Source organism: Podarcis pityusensis, assembly GCF_964106645.2.
Source record: "Podarcis pityusensis genome assembly, chromosome: 3".
Taxonomy (NCBI): Eukaryota; Metazoa; Chordata; class Lepidosauria; order Squamata; family Lacertidae; genus Podarcis; species Podarcis pityusensis.
Window position 1 is genome coordinate 107,510,769 of NC_138026.1, and position 22,484 is coordinate 107,533,252.

A 22,484-nucleotide genomic window follows, 5' to 3' on the forward strand; every position below is an offset into this window, starting at 1 on the left:
TGGCTGATGTTTTATTGTGTTTTTAATATTGTGTTGGGAGCTGTCCAGAGTGGCTGGGACAACCTAGTCAGATGGGCGTCGTATAAATAAAATTATTATTATTATTATTATTATTATGGAAGGCTTTCTTTTTTAAACAACAACCCTCTCAAGTAAACTTTGCATAAAACTTGCCCTCGAGAACGACTGGATGCTTTTTTAAAATATTGTTTTATTAAATAAAGAATAAGAAAACAGCTCTGTTTTATAGAAGATAATTTCAAAATTTCTACCTAGAATCGCTTGTCTCTGCCAGTCTATTGTTCATGATAGCTAGAGCGCCTACTCCTCCCGAGAAGCCATTTTGCCTCGTGTTTATGCAGACGTTCCGAGGGTAGCCATTGGCCGTCTCGGACAGTTGCTTTTGCAGGAGGGCCAGGGAGACTTTGTTGGAGGCGGTGAGATCCCTCATGGAGATCATCTCACCCGAAAGCCGCCTCCCCTCTGTGTCGCTGTCGTACTGTCCGTCCGTCTCCATAGAGATGTTGTGCCGACGGAAACGGGACCCCGGCGTGATGGCATTGCGGCGCCCGAGGCGAGCGGTGGGTTTATGGCAATCTGGACAGCACCGGCACCGGAACTTTCTGAGCATCCAATTTAAAACCTGCTTGATTACAATCGAGATGACGTTAAAAAGGGAGTAGATGCAGCAGACCCCCATCAATATAAACATGAAGTTCCCAAATCTGTATAATCCCTGATTTCGGTACACGGCGTTTTGGCTGCTCACCAGGTCGCCAAACCCAATGGTGCTGAAGGTGACGAAACAGTAGTACAAGGAGTCGATGTAATTCCACCCTTCCACGGCGGTGTACATGGCCGAGGCACAGCAAGCGATAGTAATGGCAAGGATTCCCAGGATCAGCATCACGTGGTAGACTGATGGCTTCCACCCAATCAGGCTGTCGACGTCGGACATGGATGAGCCCCTTCGGCAGGTTGGAGGTAGAAGGCCGCTCCTCCTCAGCTGCCTCTCGTGGCAAGCCTTCATCACCAAAGCGAGCAGGGAGATGATGCGCTCCAGGAAGAGATTGAAGAAGAGGATTGTTGCGGCACACCCAAAGAGACCATAAACGATGAGGAAGGCTTTGCCAGCGACCGTTGCCGGTGTGGACATCCCGAAACCTGCAGCAGCAAAGAGATAATGGAGTGTTTATATAAAAAGATACAGCCCGATATTGTTTTGGTGCTAGAGGCTGGAAATTTCCTCTCTTCTCCTCTGGTGGTAAGATTAGAAGAATTAACAAAATAACTGGCACCTGGTGGAGTGTTGTTGGTTTTTTTAAATGGTAACTCAAAATGTCGCATGTGAGGCAGGCCAAAGGCAAAAAAAGGGAAACCACCAAAAGGAATTTGAAGCAGGAGCTAAAAGCAACGGAGGGAGACTAAATAGATGTTTACTAATCCAATGTGTTTTGGAACCTACTGGGAAAGCTAAAACCAATTTGCAAAAAAAATTGCCTTGTGGGAAGTTGGCTCAAGTTATAAGAACATAAGAAAGCCTGTTAGATCAAGTCAGTGGCCTGTCAAATCCAGAACCCTGTTTTCACCCTGGTGAACCAGATGCTGGTGGGAAACCAGAAAGCACTCTGTCCACTTGCAATTCCCGGTAAGCAAAAGTGGCTCAAAATACGGTGTATACACAAACAAAATACCTGATACCAAGCCTGAGACAAAAATATCATGAGTGGATAAAATAGTTGGCAACAATGCCGTGCCATATGTTCTCTAGACTTGCGTTTTTCCTTGAAAGTAGCAGTGGCAGGTTGAATCCAACTGCAACCAAATAAAGAAAAGAAAAAGAAGAGGGGGAGGTCTATAATCTCTGCTTTCCTCTGTTTCTTACTGTTGTTCTTTGCTGCTGTTACTCCAGGGGCCATTTATTTTGCTGGTTCATTATTCTGCCTTAAGTGATGCCAGCCAACCAGGAATCATGTACCAGTCGTGATGATGTCATGATGATTAACATGTAGTTGATTAGATTTAGTTATGTACTGACATCCTTAAAGGCAAAGCACATCCATCAGAGGGATAGCAATGCTTCTTGTGTGACTGGCAGTCCTAACCAATCAGGGATCACACCAGGAATCAAGCAGTCCATTTGACCGAAGGACCCTTCGTTCAAATTTGCATGAAGCTGATCATGAAAGTGCCGCACCCATTTCTGCTCTGCACCAGTTAGTAGCCCTGTGCCTAGTTCATTGGCTGGTTCCATCTAGCTTGCTGAAGAGACAGAACTTCCAAGCCCAAAACTATGTGTGATGTAACCACATCGGAAGTAGTTCATAGAGCCTCAGAGGTTTAAGCAGCAGAATGCAGAGACATTCCAGAAGCAATTGCTTCATCCAAGTCTCCAAAGAGTTATCAGCTATTCTCCATTTGGGGAGATGTCATTTACAGTGAAGAATAGTCCTTCATTCCCAAACTCTATGGTGCCACTTAAAACTGCATGGAACAGACAACCCAGTTCTGCAGCATCTCTTTGAACTAGGGAATATGTGTATCTGGCAACTCTGCACGTACTTTATTCAGTGAGAATCCAAGGGTTTAATTTGAGGGCTTGTTTGCTAGTGTGTGGTTGTTGTGAGGAGGAGCGGGAAGTCTTTAATAACACACTGGTGATAGATGAATCAAAACGTACAGCAAACCCCCCATACTGAGGAGGGTATGATAACACACTACCAGGGACTCAGACAGCTGTAGAGATTCAGAGCTCTTGCGGAGGGAAAAATTACACCCTTGTTTGACCTCCACACCAATCAAGTTCTTTTTTTGTGGTGTCTAAACAACTCAAGGACATTTCAGAAAATAGGACGTTGCCAATTATGTTCTCAGTTCCTTTACTAGTAAATTGTAGAGCGAGTCTTCAAAAGCAGCCTAATACACAAAGCTGGAACTCAAGGAATTGAAACATAAAACTGCAAACTACACAGGAGTAATAATTTGCTAGTCAATGACCATGTCTTACTCCTCATATCAGGTACTTGTTAATCTGGGGATGTGATGACAGCAGCAACAGGGTTGTACCATTACAAATTATTGCATCCTTCGATACCACATGATAGGCATTTAGTGACTGCTATATATTTCCAGACATCCAGGTCATATTTTAGCTTAGTGGCAAAGGAACAATTCCAATATGGTTTGGTCCCATCATGGTCCTGTAATATATGAAGAGAAACACAGAGGTGGAAGGTATTTCATAGGCCACCTAGTCCAACCCTTGGCTGATGCAGGAAATCCACGGCTACAGGATCCCTCAAAGATTGTCATCTAGCTTCTGCTTTAAAATCTCTAATGAGGGAGAGCCCACCACCTTTTGAGACAGCCTGCCCTGCCCTCAAGAAACTTGGACGCCGAGCTATTGATGTTTTGTTGAAATCCCATTTTGTACTTCAAATTGATTGGGTTGGGTCCAAAGCAAGGTTAACCAATATGGTGGCCTCCAGATGCTGTTGGACTAAAATTCACCATCAGTCCCAGCAAACATGACCAATGGCCAGGGATGCAGGGAGCTGGTAGACACCATAGAATCATAGAATTGTAGAGTTGGAAGGGACCCTGACGATCATCTCATCCAACCCCCTGCAACGCAGGAATATGCAGCTGTCCCATACAGGGATCAGACCTGCAACCTTGGCATTATTAGCACCACATTCTAACCAACTGAGCTATCCAGGCATGTTGGCTACTTTTTCTCTAGAGCATCAGAAAACAAGCTTGTTCTGTCATCCATGTGACAACCTTTCACATATTTGAAGATGTCTATCGTATTATCTTCTACTTCTCTCTTCTCCAGACCAACTCTTGGGGTGGATGTAACAACAGGGTTTCCCCCCACAACTTTATTGCCTGGCCCCAAATATACACAGTGCTGATATGGAGTGACCAACTAGTTAAGTAGTCATAGAAACCTATGAGAGAAACGAAGGACTCTCTTGAGATGTAATGCTGGGATTCTCCTCCACCTAGGCTCAGGTTATGTGTAAATAAATCATATATCATAAAGACACCACAGTCTCTACTGTGCCTTGTTGCCCAAAGGAAAAACAGGCCCTGGTAAGCACGCTTAGTACCCCTTGGATCTCATATAGCTTGGAGATAGGAGTGGCATCTAACAATATATTTCTTTACTGTCCCAATGAGGTTTCCACTGATGGGAAGTTATTTTTAGCACCCTGAAAACATGTCCCCACCCACAGCAGTGTGAAGGTACCATCACAGGCCTCTGGGAGTAATGATCAACCTGACCCAACGTAGAATTAGGCAGGAGTCATTGATTTATTTTAGAAACAGTAACTTTGTTGTGGCAACACAAGCAATTCATAATCACGGACCTGTTGGCAATCCCATTGTTAAAAGAATAGCACAGTAGATTAACAATAATTGGTATGCAGCCTCAAGGAATCAGAGAAATAATGAGAGAATTTGGAGGCATAGAGCAAACTAATTGGAGCTAGAGGAGGAGCATGTTGTAATCATTTGCAAATAAGATAGCGGGAACCTGTAGCAACAGGGGAAGGCTGCTTGGGGACAGATTTGGAGTGAAGAATTTGCGGGTGGCCAAGCACTCTCCCCTATCCCAACTCTCAATTTCATCCACCTCAAACAGCTTTTCATTTGTTGTAATTAAATAGTTAATCACAGGGGTGGTGTCATGGACTGGCTGGACACAGAGGAATGGTGGGAGGCATCAGCTGGGGAACGCCCAAGGGATGAAGGCTCAGAGCCTGGGGGTTGGTGGTGGGACAGTGATGAGTGGTCAGAGGGAGAAAAGGGAGAAGCCTGGGGGAGAGTAAGTGTTGGTAGCTGAAGAGGTAACAGGGTTTAGTGAGCAGGGATAGGAGGTCGGAAGCAGAAGCAGAAGTGGGAGCTGGAGAGGAGGGAGCCCAACAGGCAGATATGAGCCAGGCTGATGAAGAAGCCAGGGTGTCTCCCCATCCTGCTGCAACCAGCTCCTCTCTCCCCTGGTCTCCCAGGACTAGAAGTATGAAGCGGGAGGAGCAAAGACAGGTGCGCCGGCATATTCTCAAATTGCTGGGGAAATACCCTGCGGAGACAGAGATTTAGGCAGCTGTGGGTAGGCCCTTCAGCCTCCTCAATTGCCTCATAGGGGCAAGACCTATTGAGAAGAGTTGCTGTGCTCATTAGGGCCTGGCTCCCCTGAGCTGAGCTGGTTTCTGCTAATAAAGAGTTAACTTTACATACTCCGTGTGATTTATTGCTGGCTGACTCTCTAACATGTGGAGAATCTCAGGTCTGGGAGTCAAATGTGACCCTCTGGACCTCTCTGCCCAGCCATTAGGCCTCTCTCCAGACCACACCTTCTCTTCATAAGCCCTTGTTCTTACTGGGCTCTGCTTTGCACCTGATCTCACTCACCTTTTATCTAAACTAAAAAGTCCCAAACTCTGCAACCTTTCCTCACAGGGGAATTACTCCATCCCTGGGATCATCACATGCTAGGCAGCTAAAAATGGTACCCACCTCCCCAAACAACTTTGTTGATAAAATGTTGAGGTTTTGTTTGGGTGCAGGACATTTTCCCCATGGCTGCAGATCTAACACAATTCTTTCTTTCTTTCTTTCTTTCTTTCTTTCTTTCTTTCTTTCTTTCTTTCTTTCTGCAGAGCTGACGTTGGGGCTTGTATGCTGAGCTCCAGGGATTTTCCAAAGAAGTGTGTCCTTGCCAAAGCTTCCTAATTGAATCATTTTCTTCCCTTCCTGGCAGGTGGACTGAAGAGAAGCAGAAAATGGGCAAAACTGGGGTATGATTTTGCCTGGTCCGCTGTCAGCTGGGAAGATCTGTTCTCCATAAAACTGGCAGCAGAATTACAGGTAGATACTGCAGCTGAAAGCTAAAGCTGTAGTAGCCACCTCCTTAAGATTATGCAGAAATGTATAGCATGCAAATCCATGTGGATTGTGCAAGTGATCAATAAGCCCCTTTGGTGCAACAACTCACTAGCAAAGTTTATGGATCGGGTTGTTTAAAGCAAGAGGGCAACTAGGAATCTGAATATTTGTTAAAAGGTTCGCAGCCATAAATGGCATTTATGGACAAAATATCTCTGTGATCAGGCAGAGGAAGCATTCAACCGCACCACACGGGTAGGATCTTTTAGAAAGAAATATTGGGCTGACGTTGTGTAAACTCCTCCAATTATTAAATTACAGCTGCCCCCAGTTAACAGATGGATCGCAACAGTAAATATGCTGTTTGCCTTCGATTTCCATCTGCAGGACTTCACCCAGTGTCTAGTTCCCGATTTACCGAGAAACAAGTGTTCTCTTTTCAATGCTCTTTCTACAATAACAGCGGAGTAAACATAATATCTCCATAACAACCAAACACACCAACATTGCCTCTTTGGAGATTAGACCAGCACTACTTGAATGGCCTGCCTTAGAAGAACTCTGAGAGAGCGTAGCCACTTCTCCCTTCATTTCCTTTCGTTCTGATTGGTTTTTCTCACTTTCCCAAACAACGTTACCGACTCTCGGGGGATGCGAGGGAAGGTTTGCAGTACTGCAAGATCAAAGCAGAGGGGAATCGCACTCGGAAAGCAGAAATGGTAGCGAATGAGACAAATAGCCCATGAAAACCCAAGAGAAAAAACAAAAACAAAACAGTGGCCAAGCTACAGTTAACAGATAAATAAATGCAGCAGGCCTGGCCCTTCTGTGATTCACTAAACTGAACAGTTTGGACTTAGAGGGGATTAGACAAATAAATGGAGGGTAGCTTTCAAGAGTGATTAGCCATGAGAGCTGAATGGAGCCTCCATGAGCAGAGTTAGTATACCCCTAAATGCCACATCTTGGGGTGGTCAACAGTTGGAGAGGGCTATTGCCTTCATGTCCTGTTGGGCAGTTTCCTGGATGTATCTGGTTTCCCCCATCTGTGCTGGGTTCGATGGGTGCTTCATCTACTTGGTAAATCACCAATGGAGTACATTGGAAACTGATACATTCCAGGAATAATCCCTCCTTGGTGGCTTCACTATCACAGCATCACCTGAGCCTCTACATGGCCTAGAACTTCAGTATCTAAAGGAATTTCCCATGCCTCATGCTCACCAACTGAAGGTCTTCCATGAATGCTCCTTCCATCTGAAGTGTGAGAAACAAGAGAGAGGGCCTTCTTGGTGGTAGGCCCTGGGCTCTTCCTAAAGAACCTTCCTAGAAAGACCAGCATAGTGCCTGAGGTGACATATTTTGGGCAGCAAGGAAATTATCTTTTTGTTCACACAGGCCTTTTAACAGATTGTAATGTTAAGTTTTATTTTTAGGCTGGTACTATTAACTTAGTTCTATTACTATTAACTTAGTTCTATTCTGATAACATTTGAGTCCTTTATTTTTCACTCCATGTGATAATTGTAGCCCTTTTTGATGTATTTTGGGTGCTGATGTATTTCCTGTTTTATTATATCATTTGTGTTGTAACACTGTGATTAAGTTGATGTACATCATCTAGAGCAGGCAGGGCCAAACTTGGCCCTCCAGCTGTTTTGAAACTACAATTCCCATCATCCCTGACGACTGGTCCTGTTAGCTAAGGATGATGGGAGTTGTAGTCCCAAAACAGCTAGAGGGCCAAGTTTGGCCATGCCTGACCTAGAGGACTAGATGAATGGGTGACTAATGAATGTTGACCACCCAAGGTTCTGCTACACAAAAAAGTATAGGCATTATAAAAAAAATATGGGTAAGAGCAGGAATATCTGGCTATGAGATGTTCTCCCATCGGACACCCAATTACTGAGGAAAATTCAAAGAAACAACTTGGGAATATTTCAACAAATTTGTTCCAAATATGACAAATTTGTTTGTTTGCTCATTCACTTATAAAAATAAAGAGCTTCGATTCGAAACATTCAAACAATGTTTGAAGCTTTAGGAATTAATACAGAGCTTAAAGGTGAAGCTTATCTAATTTATAAAACACTATTGGACCTAACAATGAGCAAAGAGCAGAATCTTAGAGAGGTGTTAGAAGCGGACTTAGGCCAACAAATCGATGAACACAAATTGAGCTCTATGTGTTCTAAACACCCGTTGCATACCATCTTGGCTAAACTGCAGGAAGCCTCTTTAAAGGTCATTTATAAGATGACACAGGACACCATCTAGACTGAAGTATACATTGTGGATGTGAGCTAAATGCGCAATGTAAATGATTTTCAAGGTTTTTTTATGCCATGTGGATGGATGTATACAAGAGTCAACATCTATATATTTTTTTTGTCTTGGAAGACAACATTTTGTGTTTGTAATTGTTTTTTAATTTTTCAATAAAGTTTGCCAAAAAAAGGCAAATAAATATATTCCCACAGTTTAGAGTCAGGGCATTGGTTGCTAAACCAATATTAAGTGACTTCCTAAAATAAAGGATGGTGATGTCCTATCTCCCACACAAAACCAGTGACAGGGGCTCTTATTTGCAAGTAAAGATGAAGCAGGACCACCTGGGTGAATTTTACCCTTATGCTTTTCATATAATCAGTTATCCATATATCCATATATAACCATATATCTTTATGATGATTTTATATAATCCGTGTTTGAATCATGAAGGCTTCTGCAAAGCTTAAAGCAAAGTGCTTAGATTTGAAAAATCCAAAATGAACTCTGCCCCAGTTCCCTTCCCTTGTTCTTCTTATGTCCTCGATGTCTCGCTAACGTAAAGGGGGAAGCAATAAATCTGATGTGCTGGCACTTTTCTCCTGTCCAGACAGGGTCCTTAGCAGCTAAAAACAGGAAAATGCTAACCGCAAAATGTCCCTGTATGGCAGATGTTGAGCGTAACGGCCGAATAAGTTCTTTTTGCCTTAAGTTTCCTTTCTCCTTCTTACCATAAATCGGGGGGAAAGGTTACACTGATGTTCAGACTGGAGAAAGCAGAAGTTGGGAGGGAACTCTTTACATGATCAGGGGGGCAAGGCTTGAATGCGCTCATTAGCTTAATTTTTGCTGCCGTGTGCGATTGTATTCGATTATGTCATGTATGTACTCAGGTATAAAGCCTCAGGGCACTAGAGCTGGGGTGCCCAGTCTCTGGAAACGATTCCACTGGGTCAATTATTGCTCAGCAATAAATATCACTTTCTTTTTCTCCACTGCTGTGTCTGTCAATTCTTGGACACCATTTGAGTGGGTCACAGGTACTCTAAAAATCCGTGCAACAAAGATGTAAAAAAAGCGAACCTTTTATTATAGCAGTCTAATGGTACAAGCTCAGCAGCAAGGAGAAAAGCAGAATGTAGTCCAGGTGTTGTTACAAGGCAAAGGAGTAGCTACAATTAATTTGGGCCCAGGAGCAAGGACAAAGGTTCAGGAGTCTGAAATTAGTAACAAGAGTGTACAGGAGTTACACCCAATGAGTTTACCACCTACCCACCAAGCTTTTAATCCAAGGCAGAGAATGCCCAGCAATTTGCAAGAATCCCAGTCCATGTAGAGTTCCTGACCTGCAGACAGGTGCTGTGCACAGAGGGTTAAGCCTCCCCTCTCTTCTCGATATGCCACCTCTTCTTGGGAGACAGTGGCAAACACATCTTCCCCTCTGAAGCCTCTCACTTTATCAGAGCAGGCAACACCTCTGAGCCCACTTTATCCTCCACAGGTGGGGGAAAAGCAGATTCTGGGTCTCCCACCTCATCAGTAGATCTGGGTACATCTGTCAAGAGGGCTCTGTTCTGTAGTTTCATCTTGTCCTCCCACTCCTGGTTTGAATTGGAGTACGCAGAGGGGAGGGGACAGGTGAGGTCAGGGAACGAAAATAAAAGCCATCCTGTATCTCCATTTCCCATTAATTTTCTCCAAAGCTGGCAATGGGTGACACAGGTGTGAGACACATCGGACCCCATTCTATAAGTGGACTTAAAAATGCCATGCCACATATATCTCCCCTCCCCCTTTGGCTACTGAATGGATCTTTGCAAATACATCATTGCAAATCTGAGCGCTAAATCTATTGTCGGTGAAAATTACAATCTTTAGTAATATGAGGAGCTACCTGTGGATTTAATTTCAGGCATGGAGTGGAGAAGCAGACAGGCAGTGGAAAATTTATCTTGTGCCAATGTGCACCTTATTAGCATATCATGTTTGAATTTCATGTTATACTGCTATTAGCATTCCAGATCCCCATCCTATTTTGTAACTACTGGAGAAGATAACTGCTTGGCTAGTAATAATTTCAGGGCTTCCGGGTCCAAATGAAAACTAATTAAGGAGGATGAGGCCAAAACTAACATTCGTCTAGAAGCAGAAACTGAAGTTGCTAATGATCCTGAGTTTTCTTGTGAATGAGACAGCTTTTGCTGATTAATCTAGAGCCTTTTCTACTGCATGCAAAGACAGGCTCCAGCATATTGTGCAAATGAGACCCATAATGGGTCCAACTATCAGGAAAGCAGCTTCTATACATGATGTAGAGGGAAATGAGGAATAGATGGAGCTCCTCAACCTGGAAAGGTAGTCCATCTAGGAGAAGGAAAACTCTGATCTAAACATCCTGCTTCCTTGCATCTATTCTCATCTGGGAAAAGGTTTTGGGAGTAAATCCTTAGGAAAAATCCATTCCTGTTGACTTGCGGGACATCTTCAGGAGAAGAAGAGGCTAAGGAGTAAACCCTACACAAATGGAGTCCCTAAGGTGGTTGGATGGTGTCTTTTACGCCTCCTTCCAGCAAGGAGCAGAGTGCAAGATTTCTTGATTTTTAAAAAATGCTTTGTGCATCCACCTCTAATCTTGCCCCCTTTTAAAAATTATTTATTAGTGTGTGCTTGCAGATTCTACCACCACCAGCAGTAGCATTGGCATTACAGTCCTATGTTGACCTCACAAACACCAGCTAGGAATGCCACAGTCAGGCCAGTAAAATACTGTTTGGTTGGAAGCTTTCAATTAATGTTCTTTGGTGGCAGGTTATTCTGTTTGTTGGTGGGTGTCTTGCTTGAATCTTTATAGGATAAGGCCTAGCTCTCTCTGTAGTGGCTCGTTGTAGGCCAAACCTGACCTAGCCTGATGGCTGGAGATTTGTTTGAGTGCCAGAACAGGTCCTGAGGAGGCTTTAATGCTGATTCTTGACAAAATTCTGCTAAGTAAAATGGATGCTTGCGGCTTAGTGTGAGAAATGGGAGGACTCTGCGGGCGACGCTAAGGACAGGAGAGCCACCTCGCAGGAGGAAACAGAGACACGCTGTGAGATTTATAGAGGCCTTTGTGAGGGAGTGAGGAAAGAGGAAGAAAGATTCATAGCAGCGTTTGCAGCGGACACAAGCAGAACGTGAAGATTTATGGGCACATTTTCAAAGAGGGCTCCGCATACGAGGTGTACAACACTTCAATTCTGAGCTGTCCCCATTGATAAGAAATGGGTGAGGGAGCAAATAGGTTTTAGGTACAGTATGCCCTAAATCAGAGTTTATTCTAATTTGCAACTGGGCATGGGAGCTTGATAAGGAAGGAGGTTGTTTCTTAAAAAAAAAAAAGAGGTAAGGGGAAAGGGAAATAAATAGGAATCCTCAGGACAATATGCTTTTTGAGCACTTATATCATACCCTTCAACATTTCTCTGATGAAAATAGGGGTAATAATAATAATAATATTTATACCCCACACATCTGACTGGGTTGCTCCAGCCACTCTGGGCAGCTTCCAACATATGTAAAACATAATTAAACATTATATATGAAACAAAACTTCCTTATACAGAGCTGCCTTCAGGTGTCTTCTAAAGGCTGTATGCCCTTGGCTCAGGGGTTGCACAACTCCATACCTTCCAACATTTCTCTGATGAAAATAAGGAAATCCTAAGAAAAAGCAAGACATTCCAGGATCAAATTTGAAACTGGAATGGCTTCTGAAAATAGGGCTATTTGGAGGGTCTGTCATACCGATTTGCTTTCACAAATCTTGTGTGGAGGTTAGATTAGGTCCAGACTTTATTTAAACAATCTATATATCTCGATATCTCTAAGCATTATATAAGAAATACAATACAGAAAAGGTAAAATTGGTTTAAAAGTAAAAACAAGCAAATGAGACTTCAATTAAAACACCGTGGGGGGAGGAGTGGACATTGCAGGTTCAACAGGGAGAAGGCCTGTCTGGGGGAGCGGTTTTCCTAAAATTGGGCTTGTGCAATACTGAACACATGGCTTCTGGTAGTTTACAAGCCATGCATTTAAGTCAAGGGGAACCACTAACAGTGACTTAGCCTATGATCCCAGTGATCAGACAAGGCTATAAGGGATTAGGTGGTCTATGAAATATCTTGGACCCAAGTTGTTGTAGATCATGCAAGGCTCTTGAACCTGGCACACTGGTGAATGGGGAGCCAGCACAGGCTTTTGAGGACTTGAGTCATGTGCTGGTGATAGTCTGTCTCCATCAACAGTCTGACATCAGTACTTTGCACCAGCTGGGGCTTGGTAAGCAGGCTCAAGGTTAGCCCAACATAAAGTGCATTGCAATAATCAAATCTTGTGGTCACCAATCCTATGGTCAGACTATTGGGTATTCATTCTGATTTGCTTACTGGGCAGTTACACTTGCATTCATCCTGATCTGCTTGCAGGGTGTTTAAGCACCTTCTCGTTAATCATTAGTTTGTTTCATACTTTTCAGTACATTTCCCAGTCATTTCCTAACTGCGAAAAACAAACAAACAGTTTTTAAAAATGTGGGTTTGTTGTGACAGAGAGCATTGATTCACTTTAATTGTGCAAAACTTATCCATTCTGAAGGAAATCAGCCCTGAGTGCTCACTGGAAGGACAGATCGTGAAGCTGAGGCTCCAATACTTTGGCCACCTCATGAGAAGAGAAGCCTCCCTGGAAAAGACCCTGATGTTGGGAAAGATTGAGGGCACAAGGAGAAGGGGATGGCAGAGGACGAGATGGTTGGACAGTGTTCTCGAAGCTACCAGCATGAGTTTGACCAAACTGCGGGAGGCAGTGGAAGACAGGAGTGCCTGGCGTGCTCTGGTCCATGGGGTCACGAAGAGTCGGACACGACTAAACGACTAAACAACAACAACAACAAACTTTCTCGGCATGTGAATCCCTTCCACAAAACAGTGACGGTCTGGAGGCGCCCATAGAAGGTGATAATGAACAGTCTTTTCCTCATTGTTCTTCATTGTCATCCTTCCTTCTCTGCTGTCTTCCACTTTCTATCTGTTCATCTTCATCCCCCCTCCCATCCCTGTACATTTCATTATTAGCAGGGGGTGGGGGTGGCAGGAGACCATATGGAAATGGTTATTGAAATATTTGGAGTTGGGAGAGACTGACAAACTGGCTGAAGTTTGCAGAAGAAATGACTGTTTACAGAACGCGAAGTTTGCAGAGAGAAGGACATGTTTGGTGAATGACTGGAATGTAAATGATAGAAATGCAAGGCCTGAGAAACGTAATGAATTATTGTGTTTTCACTTTGTATCTTGCATTTTTTAAAAATAATATTGTCACATGGCACTCTTGATCTCCACAGCAGTGTGAGATTCCAGGGAGTTCCAGGTGCTTACCCAGGGTTCGTGTATCCTTTGGAAACGAGGCACAGTGCAGACTGAGCTGCCTTTATGATATATGGTTTGCTTACACATATATACAACCTGAGCCTACGATGCAGGGGCTCCCAACTTTACACTCCAAAAGGCTCTTGCCTCTCCCATAGTCACAGACTTGGGTCCAAGCAGACATCCTGGCTGTTGCCCTGCAGCTTGCCTTATTTCTTCCACTCACATAGCTCCTAACTTTGCGCTAGGCGGCTGCAAAGTTATGTCACAGCTTACCCACTGAAAAACCTTTCCCCCTAGAGCACACCAGGGCAAACTGCAAATCCTGAAACTCTGCTCCTGGCCTTTTGAAATATACTCAGAGTCGAGTGTGAGTTTCATGCTCTTTATTCAGCTCATAGTAGCAATGAATGAAACTTTCCCCAAAACGTCTAGCTATATATACATTATTTACACAATGGGCCCCATGTGATTGGCTAATTTTGGGCTGTCCTGCAGGCCAATCAGGTTGCTGATTCACTTCCACCTGGAGCTGGACTGGGTGGCTCCTGCGGACCAATCAGACTGCTGCATTCTGGATCCTATTGTTCTAGGATTCAGCTCAGTACATAACACCTTTGTTCTTCAACCCAACTCTGAACTCAGGGAGAGGCTTCACCCATTTGTTGGGTGGAATAGAACCTCTGTTTTGTTGATCATCCACCTCTCTGACCCCTTTTGTATGCTTAACAAGTCGGCCATTAGCAGGCCGGACTGGACATGGAAAGCTGAGTCCTGCTGTTAGGAAGCTGACTTGCTGACAAAGATCCTGCCACCACACATGGGGTAGATTACGGATGCTGTTTCAAGCATTTTTGTAATCATCATCATCATCATCATCATCGCCATGATCTTCTTTGTCATAAATTATCCCAGGGCAGTTCATGCCAAAACTACGAAACAGAAGCAGATGGTGTGGTAGCCAATGGGTGGTGCTTTCCTGACCTCCTGGCAGGTGGCTGCTTACTGGGAGGGGAAAAGGTGGCACGGGGCAAAAATATTTATTAATTTACTAAATGTCTATACTGCCCGTCATCCAATATAGACCATCTGAGTCTGAGTAGCACCCAGTTAAAAACAAAAGAGGAATGTAAATGGGTAAAATTGATGGTAACTGCAGGTTATAGCAAGTAATTGGAAAAATGCAGAAGAGCTAGGGGTGAACCAATGGAGGAAAAAACTGAATAATGTTATAATTTTAGAATATCTAACTGTGAACGTACACAGAATGAAAGGGTTTAAGGTCAGTGAGAAACAGGAGGATTGGTTTGAGAAGATACTGAATTATTTGGGTAGGTTTGAACAATTTGGGGCAATTAAAATGTTAAAGGTTAAATGAACCTTGTGGATGGAGGAGCGTTAATGTATATAAAATTGTACATATGGTTGATTTGAATATGTTATTATTGATTATGTATACCCAATGTTTCAGCCACCTGGGGGGTTTCACTGTTTGTGTTTGGTTGCTGATAAATAATTTTTTAAAAAAAACCAAAACACAAATATAGACCATTGTCACAAATAAAAACACTCTCCCTACAGTTTAAAAAGCCATAGATTGCTTAACTAGCCCAGTGCACCAGCCAGAGCAGTTCATGTGCCATTCTCCCTGCTGCCTCACTCCTCCATCTCCTTCTCCTGCTAAGCAGCAACAACTCACCTGTCGGCAGGTCAGGTGAGTGCCTCCATCCTGCCATGCCATCTGCTACTGCTATAAAACGTGGTACAATAGATTATATTGATTCGCATCACGTCATGTTTGTTTATCCCTGGCTGGAAAACCATTAGCTCCGAATGTTTGTATTAATTAATACAAACGGCACTTTTTCAAAGGAGCCGGTGGCAGGTGTATTCCAGCCTGTCTCCACGGAGGGAAAAGATGAAACTTTCCTGCAGTTAGAATTTGCCATCGCAGGAGAGAGAGAGAAAAAATATCACATCTCCCAGTCTCTCTTCTCAACAGGAGCGCACTAAGCAAAACATATAATTTCATAAGGAGGAGGAAAAAAATCGAGCGCTTCAAATGTCAGGAGTACTTTTTAAATATCACATCAACATTTTTCCTGCCATTGAGCTGTTCTAATATCTTTCGGGATGAGTGAGCGCTTGTCTTGTTTGAGACTGTCGTTTCCTGCAGGACGTGGGACCATTCCAAACACAGAGATGTCTAGGAGAAGATGTGCAAAGGAAAAACCCACCCCAGTCTGCAGCTTCCCTGGCAATGCCTTGCAAATTGCTTTAAAAAAACAACAACCAAGAACACCACCCTCCCACATTTAAAAAATGTATATCTAATACAGCAGAGGATAGGTCGGTGTTTGGAAATGAGAGGAAGATTGTGTGGGCTTTATAGAGCACTAAAATTGACAATAATAGGGGATCTTTAGGGTTGGTTTTTTTTGGGGGGGGTGTCGTTTTGTTATTTTGTGGATTAAAGGGAATAGCAGGAGAGGAAATGCTTCTCCTTCCTTGGAGGTTTTTAAGCAAAGGTGGGGGGGGGCACCTGCCAAGGATAATTTAGTTGAGATTCTTGCATTGTAGGGGGTTAGACTAGATAGCCCTTGAACCCCCTTCTAACTTTGATTCTATGATTCTTGCTAGGAAGGATGTGGCTCCTTAAGATATGAGGAGGACTGCCATCTTGCCTCTTAAACTGGACCAGCTTTTGGGGGTTATGTGTGTCTCTGAATCACCCCTTCCCCTCCTCAAGGCCAAATTCACCCCTCTTTCAATAAGGAGAAAGGCTCCTGTACAGATTATCTGCTCCTGCAAGGCTGAATCTTGGCTAGGCAACCTGAAAGCATTACAGTGGTACCTCTGGTTACGTACTTAATTTGTTCTGGAGGTCCATTCTTAACCTGAAACTGTTCTTAACCTGAAGCACCACTTTAGCTAATGGGGCCTCCCACTGCTGCTGCTGCGCACTTTCTGCTCTCATCCTGAAGCAAAGTTCTTAACCCGAGGTATTATTTCTGGGTTAGCGGAGTCTGTAACCTGAAGCGTATGTAACCTGAAGCGTCTGTAACCCGAGGTACCACTGTACTGTGAAAATCTTCTTAGTGACAACTTTTGTTCCTTGGCAAAGCAGCCTTGCGCTCCCCCCATGTCCCTGCCTCCTCCAAATCGTCTTAGCAAACTTTTAATTCCTAATGATGCTTAATATAGATTCTAAGCAGGGTATAACATCCCCATGTTATGAGTATGTATTTGTAGCATGCAAAAGTGATTAATGGATAATCCATAGTTAAGATAGTTTGAGCAACAGGATTGCAGTCAGTTTGTTCCCATTACGGTGTAATTCTAAGTACTTAGCTGGTGGTAAAAAGGACCCATTGCAAGCAGTCCATTTAGTAAGGAAATGATGGTGACCCATTGAATGCCTGCCCCCAAGGGAAGAGGGGCTGCATCAGGAGAATAAGGATACAACAAAATAAACATATATGATTTCTCAATGTCCTTCTCCTCCCTTGTCCTCCTGCTAAGTTTTACTATTTGACTTGGACTGACACTTCTTTGGTGGGCGAAGAACAATCTCCTTTTGAACCATGGGGCTATAATTCTTTCATCAAATTCTGATAACAAGACAAACTGTTCCCCGTCATCCTTCATGATGGATCTATAATCCTGTAATGCATAACTTCCTAACACTTGTTCGATGTCATCCGTTTCCTCCACAGAGTATTGTTGGGAAGAAAGGAGACGCCTGCCAGATTTTTACCACTGCATTTATTTTAGCAACGGTGGATGGAAGAAGTTCACTGGTCGGAAACCTAATGGACCACCAGCCTCCTCTTAGAGTACCTATTTCATTTAGGAGCACAAGAAGCAGCCTTATCGTGAGTAAGGCTTTATAGTTACCTCCTTCAACCCACAGTTTACCAGCTTCCTTGCGAGAATATCATGGAGGACTTCGTCAAAAGCCTTACTAAAATCAAGATACACTATGTCCACTGCATTTCCTGCATTTAGCATTAGAAGGGGAAAACCAGGTGGGGAATGGGTAGCTCCAGCCTTGATGTCAGTAAGAATATGTGTAGGCGACGAGGTGACTGTCCTAGAACGCAGAGCCACGGAAAACGTAACAGCTTCTCAGAATTAATCACTGGAAGGATGCTGTCAAGCTCTCATAATGAGCTAAGGAGACCTCGCTCAGATTTTCTTTTAATTGAATGAAGGCATGTTTGCAGTCATTTCAGTGGGAGTGCCTTTCGCTTACAACAAGAAGGGTTTCAGGCTTTGAAAGTGATGCAAAGGTTTTATTAGGGTTGGCAGAGCTCGTTCCAACGGGTCAAATCAGACATGATGGAAGAGCCACGTGTATTTTGCTGCAATGCGCTATTTGTGGGGCTTCGCTTGTGCTCGAAGCTGTCAGTGCAGAATACTGCGGCACAATTGCTGACCCTGTCCATATATAACACCTTTGCTCAGAGACCTGTGCCCATTGCTGATTTTCTGCCAGGCCAAATTCAAGCTGTTACTATGAGTATATAAAGCCTGCGAAGTTGCCACGTCCCACTTGACCACGTCAGTCTTTGGAACTGGCACTGTTACAAGTTCCACATAATACTCACTTCACCTTTGCAAGCAAATTGATATTTTAGTATGGCAGCAGTCAAACTTCAGAACTCCCGGATTATTGATTCAGTTGCTTTAAACTGGTTTTACTATTAATTTCATTGTTTTATTCTTTTTGTACACCACTTTTAGGGTTGTTGCTATTGTTTTTCAAACCATCAAGTGGTATACACATTTTATGAAATAAAGCAAATATTTTATGATGATGCCCAATTCATATATGGTGTTTGAATGGCCAGGGAAGGAGGTAGGGGAGTACTTTATTATTATTATTATTATTTACATGAAATGGAGCATACAGGTGAAGGAAGCTAAACCTAGCCTCTTCACTTGCTTTGTGGTGCTCCATTGCTTCATCATCACATTATCATTAGAGACATCACCTTGCCGACAAAGGACCGTGTAGTTAAAGCTACGGTTTTCCCAGTAGTGGTGAATGGAAGTGAGAGCTGGACCATAAAGAAGGCTGATCGCCGAAGAATTGATACTTTTGAATTATGGTGCTGGAGGAGACTCTTGAGAGTCCCATGGACTGCAAGAAGATCAAACCTATCCATTCTGAAGGAAATCAGCCCTGAGTGCTCACTGGAAGGACAGATCCTGAAGCTGAGGCTCCAATACTTTGGCCACCTCATGAGAAGAGAAGACTCTCTGGAAAAGACCCTGATGTTGAGAAAGATGGAGGGCACAAGGAGAAGGGGACGACAGAGGACGAGATGGTTGGATAGTATTCTTGAAGGTACGAACATGAGTTTGACCAAACTGTGGGAGGCAGTGGAATACAGGAGTGCCTGGCGTGCTCTGGTCCATGGGGTCACAAAGAGTCGGACACGACTAAATGACTAAACAACAACAACAACAACAACCCACCTTTCTCCCCAGAAGATTACAGATAAAACAGCATATAAAAACACAATTTAAACAGTAAAAACAAGCCCAGCCAGAACCCCCCCAAACCATAATCCATACAATCCCTTGCAGACTTTGTGCTATAAAGATGTCTCCAGTTATGACATGAAGACTGGCAACATCAACTCTGCCATGTGGAAATCCCTTGCAAACAACCACAGTGCCTGGATACAGGAAGTCAAGTTGTGTATCCATTGCAGTGACCAGAGGAGAAATGACTGCTGGGAACAATGCAGAAAGAAGAAACGCCATGGGGCATCTGCAGTGGCACAACTGGATGCCATCATCTGCCCCAGCTGCAGCAAAACATGTCTCTCCCATATCAGTCTCTACAACAGCAGCAGGTGCTGCAACTGCCCAGCAGCTTGACCTCACCCGCCCAAGGCGCACTCCTCCATTGTCTCCCAAGACAGATGGATGCCAACAAAATCCATGCAATACATTACAGGGTGGACACCCAAATCCATTTTCAAAGGCCAGGGCAAAGAGCTGCGTTTTCAGTAACCAAGCAAGCAGGTACACCCTGGCAGAAATGGTTCAGCTTATTTGGTTCGACTCCTAATTTGAAGTGTGAGGAGAAATTTGATTCAGTTAAAAGCAAATTTACCTAATCTGCACCTCCTGAAAATATATGCAAAACCAAACAAAATTCACACTTCTCTGCATTTTGCAATGCAGATCTCAATCCACGTAATGCATACAAAAATGCATATACTAGGGTAAAGTGTGCATATAAATGCATTTATTAGTGAAGATAGCATACAAAAGTGCATTATATGCTTTTCATGGCTTTTCAAAAAGTGTGTGTATTAGAGAAAATTGCATATGAAAAGGAGAAAATTCACATGAAAATGCTGACCAATTTTCAGGAGAGCTTTTTTTAAAAAACTACAAACTGATGGGAAAATGTGGAAAACTGAATTTGAGATGGGGAAAAGTGCCAAACCAATAGAAACTGAAGTTGACACATTCACCAATCCCTACCCTTGATTGAAATACGGTTGCCCATCCCACCCCCAAGCTTTATAAGTGAACAGTGTAGGCATTTGATTACTTGTGGCTGTCCCAGTACATCTTGCTTGGCCTTAAGGCCAGGGGAGAATTGGAGATTGCTGTCCCGATACTGTCACCTTTTCCTGGCTCTGAAAGCAAGGAACACGAACTATGGACCTGTAAACTTGAGTAATAGCTGCGTCTGACTTTGAAACTAACCTAGTGGCTTTCACAACCCATTTATCATCCTGCCCCGAAATTTTTATTTTCTCTAAAATCAAGCTGACAACGGTGATGTAGCCTAGCTACCAGTGGATGCTGTGGATTGATGGCAACCCTGTTTTTCTTAGAGCTGCCTTCCGCATTCAGCTGCAGCCAAGGATAGATATGCTGCAAGATTTCGTTCAGTCGACCCATAAGCAACATCTCTGTCATCAGAGCTTCCCAAACTTTTCATGTTGCTGACACACTTTTTAGAGGTGCCTCATTTCACAACACAGCAAATGTCAGGGGCTGGACTGATGATGGGAACAACCACCCCCTCCCTGCACCTTCCAGAGAAGAGGAGGACAGTATAGAGTTAGAACAGTGGTTTGCAGAAGGTCATAGTTCAGAGGCTGCAGAGGGGAGGAGCTGGTAAATATTGGGAGAGCAGCAGGAAGAAGACGCACAAGTGGAGAGACAGCTAACAGACTCAGTGCGTCTTGAAAGCATTCCTGACCCCCCCTCCCAGAACAAGGCGTGCCTTGAGAGTAATAGAACAGAAAACTCAGATGCAGAAAGCACAGATCAGCCGTCGCAGGGGTGACGTACAATAGGAGGGACTGAGAGGGTGAGACTTGGAGCAACGCCATTAACTAAGAGAGGCTGCATTCCTTCGTCTCTCTCTCTCTCTCTCTCTCTCTCTCTCTCTCTCTGAATATTGAATAAACTACCTGGAATGCGGGTGGCACTGTGGGTTAAACCACAGAGCCTAAGACGTGCCGATCAGAAGGTCGGCGGTTCGAATCCCAGTGACGGGGTGAGCTCCCGTTGCTCAGTCCCTGCTCCTGCCAACCTAGCAGTTCGAAAGCACGCAAAAGTGCAAGTAGATAAATAGGTACCGCTCCGGTAGGAAGGTAAACAGCATTTCCGTGCACTGCTCTGGTTCGCCAGAAGCAGCTTAGTCATGCTGGCCACATGACCCGGAAGCTGTACGCCGGCTCCCTCGGCCAATAAAGCAAGATGAGTGCCGCAACCCCAGAGTCAGTCACGACTGGACCTAATGGTCAGGGGTCCCTTTACCTTTACCTGGTAAGAACTCTTCTTGTTTTTCTGCTTCTTGGCATCCCACTGTGAGAGGGATAGGATTACCTGAAGCCTTGACAGTAATTCAGTTTTATTAGCAAACTAGAGGTTAAACTCATCCCTTTTTTCCAGCCCTAGGAGGAGCATGGCGAACGTTCACACAACACACCTGTACACTGCAACCGACACACTAACGTGTCACAACACACAGCTTGGAAAGCTCTGAGCTCGAGTAATGTTATTTGGATGACTATATTTTGCAATGAATTGGCAGTAGGCTGTGGTTGTAATGAAGCCTCAAAAGCATCTGTTTGGAATGCAGAAGGTCCCAGAGTCAATCCACAGCATCTCTAGGTAGGGTTGGGAATGTCCCCCTGTCTGAAACACTAGAAAGCTGCTGCCAGCCAGTGCAGACAAAACTGAGCTAAATGGACTATTTTGTAATAGAGCCACTTAGGGCACATTTGTATGGGAAAGTGGCATAGAGATGAAAGCAGCCATCTTCATAGTACAGGATCAGGCTTCTGCATGGCTAACCTACCTGAATCTATTAATAATATTGTGCAGGCCCCGTTGCACTGTCTAGATGCGTCTTTTGAATGTGGATGGGTTGCAAAGTTGCATTTCCATTCTGGGCTCCCAGTTACTCACTGCTGGCACCAAACCATGTCCATATTTAAGGCACCAGCAGAATTTAAACCCCTCCTTTGTTTTGACACCCTCCCCGCCCCCCCAAAAAGTAGCCATGACTAATAGCATCCAGCAGACCGATCCTTTGATCACACAATGACAAGAATAGCAGCCGGCATGCCAAGAACCTCGTATGGATGAGCAGCAAACAGAATTGAATTTTGGTTTGGCTATTGCTCTTTTTGGTCTGTATCTGATTTCCGTCAGAGCCTATGAAGAAAATCCTTGTGAACATATACCGTGATGTGAGGGCAAATGAATGGCTTCTTCTCATCCTGCTACTGCTGGAAATAATTGTCAAGAATGCTCAACAGCATCTGCTTGTCCAGGATCCCTGTCACTCTGCAGAGGTGGATTTAGGAGAGTGTGACCGGTTCCCCCCCCCCACATGCAGAGGGGCACCTTCCCGCCTCTTTCCCA

At 44.0% G+C, this 22,484-nt stretch overlaps 1 protein-coding gene across 2 annotated transcripts in view; it reads right to left on the reverse strand.

The window, feature by feature from the left end:
• Positions 1-243: 243 nt before the first annotated feature.
• KCNK12 (potassium two pore domain channel subfamily K member 12) overlaps positions 244-22,484 on the reverse strand; it is a 37,616-nt gene continuing 15,375 nt past the window's right edge. For both annotated transcript variants that reach the window (XM_081001107.1, XM_081001106.1), the window contains one exon: positions 244-1,164. In XM_081001107.1, coding sequence (XP_080857233.1) covers positions 269-1,164 — 896 coding nt within the window. In that variant the 3' untranslated portion in view covers positions 244-268. The remainder of the gene's footprint in view (positions 1,165-22,484) is intronic.